Source organism: Musa acuminata, chromosome BXJ2-8, assembly GCF_036884655.1.
Source record: "Musa acuminata AAA Group cultivar baxijiao chromosome BXJ2-8, Cavendish_Baxijiao_AAA, whole genome shotgun sequence".
NCBI classification, from domain to species: domain Eukaryota; kingdom Viridiplantae; phylum Streptophyta; class Magnoliopsida; order Zingiberales; family Musaceae; genus Musa; species Musa acuminata.
This window is the reverse complement of record NC_088345.1, coordinates 51,610,505-51,627,585: the sequence shown is the minus strand read 5'-3', so window position 1 is coordinate 51,627,585 and position 17,081 is coordinate 51,610,505. Positions and strand designations below refer to the sequence as shown.

General features: G+C 39.4%; 2 protein-coding genes across 3 annotated transcripts; both read left to right on the top strand.

The window, feature by feature from the left end:
* The first annotated feature begins 6,172 nt into the window (after window positions 1-6,172).
* LOC135620152 (protein MITOFERRINLIKE 1, chloroplastic-like) lies at window positions 6,173-10,396 on the top strand. Of its 2 annotated transcripts, XR_010489636.1 has the most exons (3): window positions 6,173-7,458; window positions 10,093-10,290; window positions 10,365-10,396. XR_010489636.1 is itself a non-coding variant. In XM_065122858.1 (2 exons), the coding sequence occupies exon 1, from the start codon at window positions 6,329-6,331 to the stop codon at window positions 7,451-7,453; it is 1,125 nt and encodes a 374-aa protein (XP_064978930.1). In that variant the 5' UTR covers window positions 6,173-6,328; the 3' UTR covers window positions 7,454-7,458; window positions 10,093-10,396. The 2 variants fall into 2 exon arrangements, 1 of the variants encoding a protein (XP_064978930.1); XM_065122858.1 differs by having other exon boundaries at window positions 10,093-10,396.
* Window positions 10,397-13,289: 2,893 nt separating this feature from the next.
* On the top strand, window positions 13,290-14,573 carry LOC103996453 (E3 ubiquitin-protein ligase PUB23-like). The gene has a single exon (XM_009417376.3). It carries the CDS (start codon window positions 13,329-13,331, stop codon window positions 14,571-14,573), a length of 1,245 nt encoding a protein of 414 aa, XP_009415651.2. The 5' UTR covers window positions 13,290-13,328.
* The last annotated feature ends 2,508 nt before the right edge of the window (window positions 14,574-17,081 follow it).

Genomic DNA, 17,081 nt, shown 5'->3' with positions numbered 1-17,081 from the left:
TCCCATTTTCATCCCATAATGTTTGTCAAAATTCTAATAAACAATCACAAAATAAAACCATAAAAAAATCTCTTTTTCATAACATTGAGAATGTTGGGAAGGAAGACATGCAATTTTTATCTTCCCAAATTTATGTATTTGGGAGAAACTGTAATGCTATAATAATTAACTATCAAATTAATATCAAGCGATTAGTCGATATGAGCGATCAAGTAAACTAAATAAGTATAAAATAAACAAAATCTCTCCAAAAAAAGAAAAAGTGTTAGAGCAATTTATATTCTCCTTTCATAATTTTTTTGAGTTTTGCAAAATAAAAGCACCTTTCAGCTTTGTATATTGCGACAGCTTTGGTTGTTCTAATTTTGTTTAAGTTTATATTTATCTATTACATTTGTTAATAGATAACATAAACAAAATGTAAGAACACTTAAAATTAGCAACGATGGAGAGTCAAGTAATGACGCCCACCAAATCGAACCAAACCAAACACAAGAAAGATGGTGGGTCAACCAAACCCATGTGAGTGGTTAAGTGGGGTTGACCATAGATACAAATCGATAGGTACAATTCGTCATTAGATTAGATTAGATTTCCTTGGCATCCAAACATATTTCAAGTACCCGAATCGGAATAGGTTATAGACTTTTACCCCCCAACCATCCTTCATATGAAATCGCATTGGCGTTCTCAGATCGATCTCGTCCCATCTCATATGAGTTAGATAAGAGATGCATCGTATCGGAGTTCATCATACTCTCGGTCTACTCTAAATCAAATTGCAATAATGAAAATACAAGTAGAATTCGGACGCCACACTTGCTTTGGAAAGCGTGTAAAACACTCTCTCAGTGGACTTCATGGCAACATGTAATGTTTACTAACTAACATGGGAGGGATCAAATGTTTTACCAATGAAAAGCTGATCATGTGACTTTAATCAATGGAAACCACCATCTGAAATAGGCGTTGATCAGTAATCAATCACCTTCTATGACTTAAAAATGGATGAGGTCTGACTTCCTACTTTGATGTCGAGAGTGTAGAATATGGACAGTGGTCTCTAAAAAATGAATGTTGCAGGTGAGAAACATTACAGGGAGTGTGCCGTGTTCCATTTGGCTTTTGTAAGTGGTGTTTGTCGATGCTATTCGGTGAGCATACAATACATGTGAAGGAACATGAACTTTTCTCATCTACTTTTATAAGGGAACGTTGCTCGATTACACTTGTGCTTGTATCATAGCTAATAATCATCATCATCTATACTATAATGATCATCCTAAATATACTTCTTTCTAAAACCAAAGGAATTGTTATTTCGATTAGAAGGTTATAAACTAACTCTTGAGGATGTCTTTGAATTCATTAATAATGATATGGATTCTGTTAATTGATTAGTATTTGTGTAGTGACTTTTTTTGTTATAATGAGTATCATATCGATGTGATTTTATCTACTGACATATATGAATGGGCAATTGAAGCTGTCATCGACAACTTAGCATCATCGTTTGATCCACATGTGGTCGGCACGAGACTAATAGTTGGATCACAACAACAAGATCGATCAAATCTGTGAGGTGTTATTATATCCTTGATTCGACACTAAACGAACCTGATTAGATTCGAGATAAACATATAATTGCCCAGAACAACAATCTAAAAAGTACATTAGAAAAGGGGTCCATAGATGTGTTCCCAAGATACATTTGAACATTACTCTCAAGCGTCATTTGAATCTTTCGAGCCCTTGACTAACTTAAACATCAAATAGATATTTATTGTGAATACTCTCAACATAGATTTGTAAGATTTGACATCCTCGTAGTCAGACGAGCAAGCCTTTAGTCGAGATTGAACTAAGATAAATATGGAAGAAGATTTCGATTGACTTCGAATCAACATTCAAATTAGATAACTAATTTATGATTTAACGATGCATAATCTAAATGGGCTAAGCAAAGTAAATCTCAATCATTGCCATAATGTGAAGAACACACTTATGGCATATACTCAATGACAAGGTGGGGAAGTGTAATCAAAATGACCGGCTAAAGTGAAGATAGGCATTTGGAGACGGAGCCAAATTGTCAACATTTAGTAGTTGGATAATGATATGACATGATCATATATGTCGAGTTGACTTCACAACTATCCTTGTAGTCATTTTATGTACCAAATGCCAACGTGCCCAATACACTTATCGAAGAGAATGCAATATTTCTTGATGATATCTTATATTTCAAATTTGTTATAAACCGTATAATTTTCTGGTAATAGTTATTCGAATGTCTACATTAAGAGTCATTATATGCCTTGTCATTATGGAGATGACTAATCATCTCCAAATCACAAGAATTAGGTTAAATTTCAGTGCGTGCATACTTTACTTTATTGACACTTATTATTAGTTTTGTCATTTGGATTGTTTTTCTCTTAATTATTCTTCACATCTATCTTTTTCATTTTGCTATGTTCATCTTTAATTAAATAAATAGATTCTTAACATATCATATTCTTTTGATTTCATATGTTAGTCATTTGTACACATAGATTATGACATATGGATGATCGTTAATATCTCAGGTGATCAATTGCGCTATTAGGAAAGCTAGCTCAATCGATTATTACTCTCATGTTTTTCGGTTTCGATACTATATTATCATAGTTATGATCAATGAAAATGCACAAGTGTCCCTAACGTTTAACCACGACCTCATATGCAATGGTTTCGTAGCACCATAATACATTTGTGCTCGTATAGTTTTAACACTTGATCAAATATTTTCAAACAATACTAATTTAAGTATCAGAGCGTCTATATCGAGATGCTCGTAATATAGTCTCACATAATTTTTACATGAACTTTTCTTTATTTGACACCATATCATTCAAAAGACAATATAGAATAGGATCTCCGTTAAATCCGAATCAATATTTGTATGTTATATAACTATAATCTAACTTTACAACTTGGATATTTTTATATATCATTATTATAATATACTTGTCATATTATTACGATACAAATATATTAAGTTGCCAATTACCATCAATAAATCATCTTACTTGCTAAATTAGATATTTCTAATCGGTAAGTTCATTTTATTTATATTTTTACAGATCCGATATACATATTACAATTAGTTATTTCGTTTTATTATAATAAATTGTAAATACAATATTATATAATCCAATATTTATTCTTAGTAAAATATACTAAGATCTAATGTACTCATCATCGTCAGCCATTATCACTTCAATTCCTTTTACAGGCTGTAGCCATGATTATGACTTACCACCCACTTTTGACAGCAAAATTCTAATTTATCTCGACGAAATTACATTGTTTTGTGAAACAACAGTGAATCATTTATATTTTTTCCTTCTTTACTGATCAAAATACTTTCTTTTATATATATATATATATATATATATATATATATATATATATGGAGAGAGAGAGAGAGAGAGAGAGAGAGAGAGAGAGAGAGAGAATGGATGACACCATAAATGGCTCTCAAGCTTGGACAGGACGCTGCAACAGTAGATGATGAATCAAAGATTGGTGAGATCGTCAACGAGGAGAGGTAGAGTGTCAACCGGCCTACAAAGGGTGACACCCAATGGGTAAGCAAAAGTGTTGTAGTTGAGGTGGTGGGACATGAACTCAATAAATGGGGCACGAGGCAGGAGACCAAAGTCCATGATTGCAGACATCATCAAGCTTCACTCTTCTTTGCCCAGCATCATCTCTCTTTCGATTTCTCTTCTCCACTATATTGTGCCAGCTAACATGCGAGTGATATGCTTATTCGGGAGACATCTTATTCCATAGTTTGCATCTTCTCACAAGCATAAGGTCCCCACTGCACCATTTCATCATCGTAAGAGCCTTAATTTGAGGACATGAATGCACTATATTAACTGAAACGATCGCATGAAGTAAGCAGCTTCAGGAGAGAGAGAGAGAGAGAGAGAGAGAGAGAGACGAAGAAGAAGACAGCTATCACGGCAAAGTCCCTGAGACAGGGCAGTGTTCTCATTGGTGCTTGTGAGACGAGCTCCAGATTGTAGTCGGCCATTCAATTCATGTGGCCCCCTTCCGTCACCTGACCAGTCGACAACCCCCTCCTTTTTCTATCAACGCTTGCCTTCTTCCTCTTCTCTCTCTCTCTCTCTCTTCCTTTCTTTATTTGATGGCCATTCCCTCCCATCTCTTGAAAGTTTCTTCAGCTCACTCCAACCCCACCACGCATGCAGCATCAGTAGAAGCTATAAAGATAGCAAGCATTAGCTACACAAATCTTAGTCCTCCCTCGCATTTAATGCCACCTCATCTCCTCTTAAGCCCACACTATATATTTTTATGATCCTACCTTTACGCATGCTTATGCTCACAGCCGCTTGCAGTTCGACCTCTTCTTCTTCCCCACCATTATCATCCTCTTCTAGGGTCCCTGCCAGCCTGCAGAGATGAGTGATCTGTGCAGGAGATCAGTTCTGGTAGTGTGGCTCCTCCTCCTCCTCCTGCTGCTGTTCTCATGCTGCTGCCATGGCGCTCGAGAAATGCAAGTCTTCAAGAAGAAGCCCAGTGCCGGGAGGAGGAATTCCGGTTATTTCACGGGCTTCCTGCCCAAGGCGACGCCCATACCACCGTCGGCACCGTCGAAGCACCACAACTCCATTGGCCTCGACAGAACTACTGCTGCACCATGACGTAGCAGCAGGAGAAATGTGAAAGTAGTTGTATATGAGTGTTTTCTCTTAGCTTCTTCTCCATACATACTATTCCTCCTTTGGATGAATCGTAGAGAGAAAGCGAGAGAGTGAGAGAGCTTTGCCGACCGATACCGGAAGAATGATTAGTATGTCATACATAGTGTTCGGAGTTCCAATTTTGTTGTCGTTGCTAACTTTGGGATTATTAGTAGATTTTGTATAAAGAAATATATTGATACAAAGATATTTTTCTCCTCAACACCCTTTTTGCATGTGATGATTTCTTGTGCTCGAATTGCAGAAATTAGAGTTTTACTCGAATCAAAAATAAAATACAATTCACAATCCCTTCTTGCTTTTTCTTTATTTATTTATTTATTTTTATACATATAAAAACTTCAAAACTACTGCAACTTCTAATAATCTAATTATTTTTGTTCTCTGTTTCTTTAGGTACTTTTAAGTTGTTTTCCAAGTTCTTAGGAATATAAAATTCTTCAGATTCCTAAGCTATGTTCTCCCAATAACTGAGGAATGAAACACAGGGGGAGTTCCTCTGAGCATGGGAGTGTAATCTCGGTATACCCTCAACCTTCTTCCTCACCTTCATGTCGCAGTCCGTTTGAAGCGACGAGCACGCAATCTCCTGCAGCACCGCCGGAGATGGGGAAGACTTGCTACCGAGTAGGAGCAGCTATGAATAATAACAGAGAAGAGATTTGAGAAGCAGCAATAGAGTAAGCTCGAGATTCATGATAGAAGATAAGATTTTCCCAACTATATTAGAAAATCTCTTACTCCGTTGAGAGAAATCCTCTCTCCTAATCTGTATAAATAGGAGAGGGACATGTTAATGTATTCAAGCTAAGTTACTTCAATAAGACTTCTTTACTTCTTCAATAAAGTTTTTTCAATAATTATTCTTATTGTTTGTCTTAGATTCGAATCCAACCCAAGTTTTGCTCCATGGTCATCTCAGAGCGAGATGGTATCGAACGAAGAGGTCCTTAGGTTCTTCAATCTTGTGAAACTACACCGACCTCTACACTTAGAGATCTTTCATGATACATTTTATGGTTGGAATTGAGTGCGAACGTAATAATTTATTTATTTTATTTGTTATCACAAGAATAAATACTCTTTGACAATTTTTTATGATTAATATAAAAGTCAGTCATCCCATATATGGTTACAGTGACGGTTAAAAGGAGTTACATTATTAGTTTGGATATTCTTTCTTTTTAAAATAATTAAGATCTATAATTATACAACTAATGTTTAGATTCTATTGTAAGCGAACTAATTTAATTATCTATCGTAATGCCCATTTGAATTGTTTTTTTTTAATCAATTCAACATCGAAATAAAATAAAATCGATTAAAAAAAAGGGAAGGATGTTTTCGGTAAATTACCTCTTTCTTCCTTAATATTTATTTGTTCACCGTCTTCACAATCCAACGGCAGCGAAGCCACCCGTTTCCCACTCCCTTATCGGCTCCCTGTCGACGAACTGAACTGCGGTGGGACGATTCGGAAGGCCCCCATTGATTGCAGGAGACGAAGAAGAAGAAGAAGGCTTGAATTCTTGCAGCCTAATCTCAAAATGGACCCTAATCCCCTCCTCCTCCTCCTTCCTCCCTACCTCTCTTCCGATCCTTCTCTATCGCAAGATTTCAATTCCTCCTTTTGCAACCTCAATACCCTCATCCTCTCCTCGTCCTCCAAACCCTCCAGCCCTTACAAGATTTCCCCAACCCTTTCCAACCCCTCCTTCGCTTCTGTCTCCGTCTCCAAAGCTCGAACCCCCTCCGTCTCCCAGTACCGGTCCATCCTCAAGTCCCTCTCCAATCTAGAGCGTGCCCTCATCGGGGCCGCGGCCGGCGGTGCCGCCGGCGCCTTCACTTACGTCTGCCTTCTCCCCATCGACGCCGTCAAGACCAAGCTACAGACCAAGGGTGCCGCCCAGATCTACTCCGGTGCCCTCGATGCCGCCATCCAGACCTTCCGCACCCAGGGCATCCTTGGATTCTACCGCGGTGTCTCCGCCGTCCTCGTCGGCTCCGCCACCTCCTCCGCCATTTACTTCGGCACGTGCGAGCTCGGCAAGTCTCTCCTGTCGAAGCTCCCCTCTTTTCCTCCGCTTCTCATTCCCCCCACCGCTGGCGCCATGGGCAACATCGTCTCTTCGGCAATCATGGTCCCGAAGGAGCTCATCACCCAGAGGATGCAGGCCGGTGCCGTTGGCCGCTCATGGGAGGTTTTGGTCCGAATTCTCGAGAAAGATGGCATCTTGGGGCTTTATGCTGGTTATTCTGCCACGTTGCTTAGAAATTTACCGGCTGGTATCCTTAGCTACTCTTCATTCGAGTACTTGAAGAGCTTTGTATTGAGCAAGACAGGCAAGGCCTATCTTGAACCGGCACAGAGTGTGCTATGCGGTGCCTTGGCGGGGGCTATCTCAGCATCTCTTACTACCCCTCTGGATGTTGTCAAGACCAGGTTAATGACGCAAGCTCATGGGGAGGTTAGGAATAAGGTATCTGAGACATTGAGGCAGATTGTGATGGAGGAAGGATGGGGTGGACTGGCACGAGGAATTGGCCCTAGAGTTCTACACAGTGCATGCTTTGCGGCGTTGGGATACTTCTCATTTGAGACTGCAAGACTAGCCATCTTGCATCACTATGTCCACCGCCGGGATGAGATGGTGGTTGGTACAGTGGCATAAGAAAGGTAATATGCATTTTTGAATGTCGATGAGCTTCATAAATAAGAGTATGTTGGTGCATTTTGCACTTGGCTTGCTATTTCACATGTTCTTTATGGTTATTTATATCTGCTGATTAGAAGTTGCGTATACTATAGAGTTCCTTTGTGTGGATTATGATGCAAAATTGGCGCAGACCTACTTCAGTTCAGTGTTCAGTCTTCATCCCCTGTTTCTTATCAGATGCTAACTTCTTATCCCACAGGATGAATTTAGCCAACAGCGTGTGAGGTCATAATTTTCAATTATGGATCCATTAATTTTGTTAACTGGTACCATAAATATTATGTTATTATGATTTGTCTGACAGAGTTCATCCTCTTTATGTTTTTTAAGACAGCAAAATATATATTATATGTGGTATAAGTTGCAGGGATTAAACTAGCGAGAAGTTCTTTCCTTGCACGAGGAAGATTTTACAAAATATTTAATGACTCTATCTGTAAGAACTTCTCACAAGACCAATGTTTTTGTCATGTTAGTGCCTTCCACTTTCTTTTGCTAGGTCTTCGTTCTCAGCAGTGTTACTCTCGCAACACAATTGTCTACTACCTTATGGGTTGAAGATCAAACTCTTTTTTCCTATTTGTTTGTCTTTATAGAAGGAACATTTAGAGCCCTTGTTGTAGTCAACTACTTTAAGCCCAAGAAGTGCATGTAGGGACATCATTCATCATAATGGTGAGAAAATATGCAGGCTGCACAGGGTGGGGTTTCAAACTTTAATTGTGTTACAAAGGATACATGCTTTACCATTTAAGACAAGGGATGAACTGACAAGGTGCCTTCAAGCAAGTGCCTCCTAGGCGTGTGTCCTAATTGAAGTGTTGGTTGTCCCAAACGGTCGTTTGGGTTGGCCCAGATAACCAAACCCTTCCTTCAACCTGCTCCAAGTCCAAGTCCCTTCCCTAATCTGAATCCAATTCTGACTTGATCAAATCCTGATTCCCATGCAACTCAGTTTTTGGGTATATCACTTCCATGTTTAAGAATTGCTGTTCCATGGCATAGGAGCATATGCTGATACCTTGTTGGCACTACATGAAATGGTGTTATGTAAATTGATATGCTCGTATGCTGATCTTGACAATCCAAGATCAACCTGCCCTATGTTGGCATGTTTGACATATGTCGGTATGATTTGTGTTGATACCATTCTGGTATGATATCTATAAGATGTTTGCCTCCTATATGGTGTCATATCCTCTAGAGTAGAGAATAGACAGAAATGAGGAAGAAAAGAGAGAGTAAAGAGATTGAGAAGAGAGGAGAGAGAGAGGCTGAGGAGAACACACATTTATATGCTCTCTTCACCTAGTAAAGCACTAATCTAGTTTGCTTCACCTAGTAAAGCACTAATCTAGTTTGTATAGGATCACTTCAATCAATAACTTATGATCTGCATAGCACACCTACTTATGGTCTCTTCTTACCTGGTAAAAGCACTAATCTTGTTTAATGGGATTATACAGTTTTTGGCCAATTGAACCCTAAACAAGTTAGGAAAATGAGAGTCAACAGCTGTCTGGTTTTCCAAACTTATACATGTCCCTAGCACTTATCCATAATTTTTGTGTGTCCCAAATTTCTCAAAATTCTCTCTTCTGATTTACCTTTCTCCTAATATTTAATCCAGTGGAGAAAATTCAGCCTGAATTGCTGCTATCCCAGTTAAAAACTTCTGCAGTCCTAGGCTGATTAGGACTACGAGTTACCCTTTTGCTTCATGAAACCATTCTTTTCAAACATAATTTTTTTATAAAACTAGCTAAGATGCTGCAATGAGACTCCAATTGATCTTGGCTGTTGATATATCATATGTTCCCTCTTCTTTAGCTGCTCATGTGTTAGGGGCATCAAGGTTGCTATAGACCCCCATTTAAAGGTTGTTTTGACCCGTCTCTTTTCCCATCCTGAAAAGACATGGGCCAGCCTAAATAAGATTGTTATGGGGCCTTTTGGATCCAGACATCAGGCCTGAGGGAGAGGATCTCGGATTATTAAGAAATTACTTCGTAACAGATATTTTTAACTGATTATGTTGTATCGATATAAAAGTTAGGTTTGCTTGTTTCAGAAGCATGTAGCATTTTTGTATGGGCGTACAAAATCAGAATATCTAAGTTCACTGTTTAGAATTATTAGGAGAAGTTAACCTGAAGCATGGTTTGCTGATTTTGCATATTCGACATCTATTTTGGATTTCAAACTTATTTTGGAATAAATGATGAAATGTACGGCTGACTGTCAGATTTTAAAGCAAATTTGTTGTCTACGGAGGGATGAGACTATTGTTCAGTGATTCATTGGGTTCAAGATGCAAGGAGTGGATTATTTGTTTCTTCACAATGTTTGGTCATTATAGTTAGTTTCAACTTGAAACTTTTTTTAGCTTCTGCAATAACTGGCAAGTGGAAGGGGAAATTTTATATGCATTCTTCAAAATATATGAAGCATCATTCGTGCCCCTTTTAAGGTCATTAACAATATCATGGTTGTCATCGTGATTTCCATATTCTCATGTATGACCCATTTTCTATACATAATTGTTTATTGACTTGGAAGGTTATTGATAATATTTGGAACTGTATCTATGACAGGTATTCATAAGTGGAGCCATGAATTTTGTTGCAAAAAGAACGTTTTAAGTGTTATGTTGTGATCTATGCCTTGCATTCTAGTGCAATGATATTTTCTTTTAGCTTTTTTGAAAGTTTGTAGACATCCATAATACAAGAGGAAGGTTTTTTTGGTACCAAGTTGTGGGCGACTGCAGAAAGCATTTTGTTACACTTATGGTGAGCTCAAGTCTTGTAACCACTATTGTATGTGCTCAACTTGTTTGAAGATGCTCTTATGGATTTTGTTGCAGTGATCCTGTAATGTTCAGTGTATTCTGGTGGATGTTGCATGGTGCCAGTGGCGTGAGATGGAATTCTGTGTCCTGCCTGAAACATCTTTGGAGTTATTTGGAACTGAATTAGTGTCCAAACTGTTATATGTCAGTCCCGATCAATTTGATTCAGATTTATCATCAATTTCTAACAAGTTGTTGGAGGTTTAATACTTGTTTTATGAATAAAATTACACATTATATATTAGATTAAAAATAGATAGTATTAGAAAGAGGATGACAGAAAATTATATTGTAGTGAAAGACAAATGATAGAAATGGAATATGCATGAAAGTTTTTTCTCTCATGGACTTAAATTAGCTTAGTACTTTTTGTACATACAGAGTTGTAACGTGTATTTATAGGGCAAAAGTGTAACTTAGTATTCTAAAAATTGATGTTAATTTTGCAAGCAATATAAAGTATATGAGTGATCAGAATACTGGATGTACATATTCTAGTTATTCAAGTTGAAATTATGATTCAAATCCAATTGCGATTAGTTTCTAAGTCAATCTCGCTTTAGGTCACTATTTATAGAGCGTCGAATATGTAAAACTAAGTTGGGAGTATTTCTAACCGATGCTTCTTCGATAATCAAGTCAGTTCTTGAGTTCAAGATTAGTGGGTTTGGTAACAAAATGCATAGCAAGGTCTGATTCAAAGCTCCCTATTCGTTTAATGCGTTCGGCATATTCGGCTCGTTCGACCTATTCGTTCCATTCGATACATTTGGTTCGTTGGGCTCTTTGGGATTCATCCTACATGACCCTAGTTGGGCTCTTTGGGATTCATCCTACATGACCCTATGAAATTTTCTTGAGACATCTTGGCAACTCTTCTTGTAACACCAATTTGTTATTGCATATTCTAGTTTGCATATTCTAGTTGCTCGAGCTAGGAGCTAGGATGTTGATTTAGATTCAACTGAGATATGTTCTCTAGGTCATTATTCGTAGAACGAGCTAGGAGCTAGGATGTTGATTTAGATTCAACTGAGATATGTTCTCTAGGTCATTATTCGTAGAACGTCAAACCAAAATAACTAGGTCGAGGGCGTTCCCAATAAATGTGCCTTTAAGGATCAAGTCAATTTTTGGGTTCGGTTCGATTAGACTAGTCGGCTAATACTAAAGTATTGTCTATCGGAGCATTCTTGGGAGTCTTTTTTAGTCTCTGAGGACGATTATGCTTAAAATCACTAACGGCAAGAGGGGTGTTTTTAGGCAAGAACTTAGCGTGATGTTCGTTGAACTTGGTGCCACGTCAAACACGAGTAGACAATCGATTGTTCAGCCTTGTATCACCATGTGACAAGTGCTTGTCTTGTGATCCGATCGCCACTTATCAATCATGTGTGATCCCTATGTTCTTTGACGGTTAGATTGTTGATCCGTTGGCTAGTTGACCCATTAGGTATAAATGATGTAGAATATGGATCGGATGCGTAACAGTTTTCAAAAAAAAAAAAAGATATATATATATTATGAAATTGATGTAGTAGAAAAAAATGGGAGCATTACACACTTCGCTCTGATACCTGACATTTATCCCTTTAAAGCGCTGATAGGTCTAATATTTAACGCATTAAAATCTTAAATTAGCCTATTAACTTAATATAAGTTAGATTAACACAAATTAAAACTGTTAAGTTGTAAAATAAGATCAGCATATACATTTTTTTTAATTTTTAGTAGTATAAGACTATTCTTTTTAGTGTGTATTCTTGAAAATAGCTTTAAGAATTTTTCCGCCCCAACTTTGAAAAATTCTTGCCAAATACTTTTTTTTTTTTTAATGTACGATCATCCCTACCGCTGGACCACCATGGCTCTCAACTTGCATTTCTCTCATCGTACTTGTCCATAGTCTTGCTCAAGGAAGGAGGGGGCACAAGTGCTATCGTCACCTTCGTAGACCCCGTCAATCCTCGTTGGACTCGCCCTTGCATGTGCAGAGGCAACATTAGATCCAACAAGGTCCACGGAAGTTGTGGTAGTGATCCTCGTGGCCCCTTCTTCCTCGTGCGAGAATCATGGGTGAGCAAGGACCAACAGGCAAGGTTGCCTGGCGTGGGTTTAAGGTCATAGGTGACGACGACGATGAGCCCTCGAGCAAGGGTTGCAGGAGATGACAATGGGTCCTTGCACGAGGATCGCGAGCAACAACAGTGACTCTTATGCCCCATCCTTCCTTATGTAGGTAAGACATGCAGGGGGTAGGGCCGACAGGGTCATCAGAGATGACAATGGCCATCGTGGCGAGGGCTACAAAGATAAAATTATCTTTCTAGAAAAATTTCAAGATTGTGATGCTTTGTATTAAATTCTCAAAGTTAAAGTTTTTTTTCTAGAAATTCACCGCAATGATAATTTCATAAATGAATTTGTCAAATATTCTTTTGTTTTCCTTTTGACTCAAAAGTCTATTTTCGGTGTGTTTTGAAAAAGATGACGAGTTACAGAAGGTTCCTGTGTACCGGTGTTTGCCACAGAATTCTGACCGGGAATACAGCGAAAAAGAAAAGTAATTGTAGCAACCGCTAAATATGTCAAAGGCCGATCGGTAATAGGAAAGGTCAAAACGCGAAGACATTTCCATGGTCAGACCCAGAAGCCGTCCTCCTGGCCGTCTCCAGTACATAGATAGATAGGACTGCGTAAAGTTGGCAAACGTTGAGCCACTCCATGTCCTTCCCATGACCGGCCGCAACAGTAGAAGCTCAACTTTAATACACCGCTTCCTAAACCCTATGCAATACTAAATGGCTACCATCGTACGACTTCTTCCCATTTGAATCTCTCCTTTCCTCTCTCCTTCTGCTTCTATATATCAGCCACCACCTCAATGCACCCTTCATCATCACCATCGACGAACACCCTTCCGTCTTCCTCAACCTTTAGGTTAGCCTTCTCCTGTCATATACACAAAGATTAGCCTTGATGGAAGGAGCCGAAGTTCCACCATATTTCTTGTGTCCTGTATCTCTTGAGATCATGAGGGATCCGGTGACCCTCGCCACCGGCATCACCTATGACCGGGAGAACATCGAGAGGTGGATTTTCTCCCACAACCACGAGATCTGCCCAGTCACCAAACAGCCACTGCCAAACCTCGACGTCACACCCAACCACACTCTCCGCCGCCTCATCCAGGCTTGGTGTGCTGCTAATGCTTCCAACGGCGTCGAGCGCTTCCCGACGCCGCGTCCGCCGGTGGACATGACCCGGATCGCTGCTCTGCTCGACGAGGCCCGACTCCCGCAGACTCAAGTGACCGCCCTCGGAAAACTAAAAGCCATCGTAGCAGAGAGTGATCGCAACCGACGTTGCGTCGAAAGCTCAGGTGCTGTTGATGTTTTAGCTTCGATCATAGAGAAGAGCGTTTCCAACTCAACAGATCTCGAAGAAGAAGTCTGCGACGGAGTGGGGTCTTCAAGTGTCACTGATGAAGCCTTCACCATATTGTGCTCTCTCCAACTCTCAGACAAAAGCTTACTCGGTCTACTTCAAAGGGATGACAACGTCATTGAATCGTTAACGAAGGTTTTGGAGCGATCGAGCTACCCGTCTCGAGCTTACTCGTTGCTGCTCCTCAAATCTCTTCTCTCCGTTGTCGCTCCAGCCCGTCTATTGTCCTTGAGGGAAGAGTTGTTCCGAGAGCTCACGAAGGTGTTAAGAGATCAGATCTCATACCAGGCTACGAAGGCAGCACTCCACGCCCTCGGCGCCGTTTGTCCTTGGGGACAGAACAGGCTAAAGGCAGTGCAAGCCGGAGCCGTAAGAGTCCTGATCGAGCTACTGCTCGACGAGCCAGAGAAGAGGATGTGCGAGATGATCCTGGGGATTCTACACCAGTTGTGTACGTGCGCGGAAGGGCGAGCCGAGTTGATCGGGCACGCAGCAGGGATTGCAGTGGTGTCGAAGAAGATGCACAGGGTGTCGCAACCAGCAAGCAGGATGGCAGTGAAGATTCTGTACACGGTAGCGAAGTCTTCGCCATCTCTGGCGGTGCTGCATGAGATGTTGCAGGTCGGGGCTGTTTCCAAGCTGTGTTTAATGCTTCAAATGGACTGCGACATGAAGGCGAAGGAGAAGATTCAGGGGATACTGAGGTTGCACTCCAAGGTTTGGAGGAACTCCCCCTGCTTAATCCCTCGCTTGCGGGCTTCCTATCCCTCTCTATAAAAACAACAGCCAAGAATATCCGCACTTTGTTCGTGTCTTCTGATCTTATACAGTTCCTTATTTTTGCGTAGCCAAGCAAGTGAATTATTATATTGTTTTGGAAACGTATTCAGCAAGTGTCATGCCAAGAATGTCTTTCGAATTAATCAGGTCAAAAACCTAAAAGATCGATATGACGACGGTGGATCAAAGCCACTTACTTGTCATCAAAGTGAAGGAGCAAAGACCGTATCTTTGAAAACGATGGAACTCCATATGAAAAGTATTTAGCACCTATTTTGAATGTTCGTATGTTTGAATATTCGTACGAAAGACCGTATGTTGAGCTTCTTCGGACACTTTCCAAGTAGCTATTTAGCTGGAGAGTATTCAAATAACTCTTGAACTCGCCTCTCTAATTCACGCAAACATCATCATACCATGGATTCATGTTTTACGTATTTATTGTTGGAAGTAAACTTGTTCAAGTATCATAAAGAGGTTTATTTCATCAAAAGAAATATTAATTGTATCAAGAGAGAGATTCATTACATCGAGAAGAAAAAATGAATTGAAAGTTTATAGAAGGATAAGTCAAATTGGTTATTGGTTCTTGAAAGGGTTTCTTGAAAGAGAATGATTCATCTTGAATATAATTAATGTAATATATCTTTGGGGACTATATAAATCCCATATGTTGGGTCATGAGAGATAGTGAGTTTCTGAAATTGTAAAGTATTTTTTTCTTAAGAGAAATATAGAAGATTGAAGCTTGTCATACTCTTCTTCTGTTTGATAACTTCATCCCCTCTTCCTATCAAGTTCAGTATTTATATATTGATCATCTGGAACAATTCCGTGTCTCTTGAATATGATTATATGAGACTCTGAATGTAACATATTAGGTTAGTTTCTCTCCGATGATGGATGACCATAGCAACTCCGCCCATTTCAATCCGATGGAAAACAAAAGGAAGGGGGAGAATTTTCTTGAAAGAGACTTTGATTTTGGACTAACAAAGCAAGCTCTCTTCGGCTAGAACCGCTCGATTTTTCTTAAAAGTCAATGGTTAATGCACATCGAAAGCGAGAGGTGATTATGATCAGTTTATAAAGATTTGATGTATGTATTACCAATACCTTAATTTTAAGTAGTTTTGATCAATAACTTAGGCTCTTAGATATAAGTTTATGAGTCAATTATTTCATCACGATAAATAGTATCGAAGATGATCTAATATTGATATTACGAAGGACTTAACCGGTCAACTAACTCTGTCGGGTTGGATGATCGATAGCTCGTGCAGGATTGATCCCAAGCCGGCCATCTCTTTGATCGACTCCCAATTGCTATGGTTGACATCTTCTCCCTCTAGAGAACTACTAGCGGTACTCAAACACGACGGCTTAGATTTGTGGAAAAGTGGGATTACGATGAAGACAAGGTGGAGCTTTTGTGCAAGATGATGATGATGACTTGGTTGGTGCAATTAAGTTGACTTAGCTGCATGTTTCGTGCCGGTATTCCAATGGAAGAACACGTCCAACTTCTATCCACCGCAGACGAAGCAGCACCAAGTGAGCTCTCGTAATTTCGAAGGAGAAAGAGATTGCCACATCGCTACGCTTAATTTACAATCTCACGACACCATGTCTCATCCTCTCTCTCTCTCTCTCTCTCTCTCTCTCATCCAGAAACACCGGTTACAAAGATGATCTTATGAACTCACTTTTCCCCATAACGTGTTTTTTGTTTATTTTCGTACAGCATTTATTATTATTTTTAAATAAAATTATTTCTAATCTTTACTATGTCGACTATCGTCTCCGTCTCATTAGTCCATTGAATCTCGATACTATTAGCTCTCCTCCGCATGTCCTCTCTTATGATACACCGAGGAGTAGGAGTGATCGTAATGAGAAGAAAAAAAAATGATAATAAATGTGAGATAAATATAACATCAATAAGACAATGAACGGAAAGAATCTTATTTTTTAAAAAAATAAAAAGTACTCTCCAAAATTAAATAAAAAAGAAAGCATTATATATATAAATATATATATAAAGTGGTGAAGAGCCACATGACTTGGCACGCAACACCCCACCCCTACTCTTTTCTCCCTTGCATTGCCTTTTGATTAGTGCAGAGGGGAGAGCCACTATTTTACCTCCAACCACGGTTAATTGTACTTGTAAGAATCCCCGACAGCTCGAACATTACAAGCTAAAAAGGAAAAGGAAAGGAAGAGAGGCAATGTGTATGTCAATATGTTACTCCCCAAAGTAACACCTCGCAGTGGCTTACAAAAACTTGTTCATTCTTTCTTCTCAAGTAGGACAGTTCTCAAGCAAACTCATCCGAGCATCTATTCTCATATTCTTCGCCGAGCATAATCCACATCAGTCATGGAATAACACAAATCATTGGATAAGGATTGAATGAGAGGCGAGGAGGAGGAGGAGGAGGAGGAATGCAGGGAATGGAAGGCAAATCTTACGACTTGTACACATCACTCTTATGTCCTACT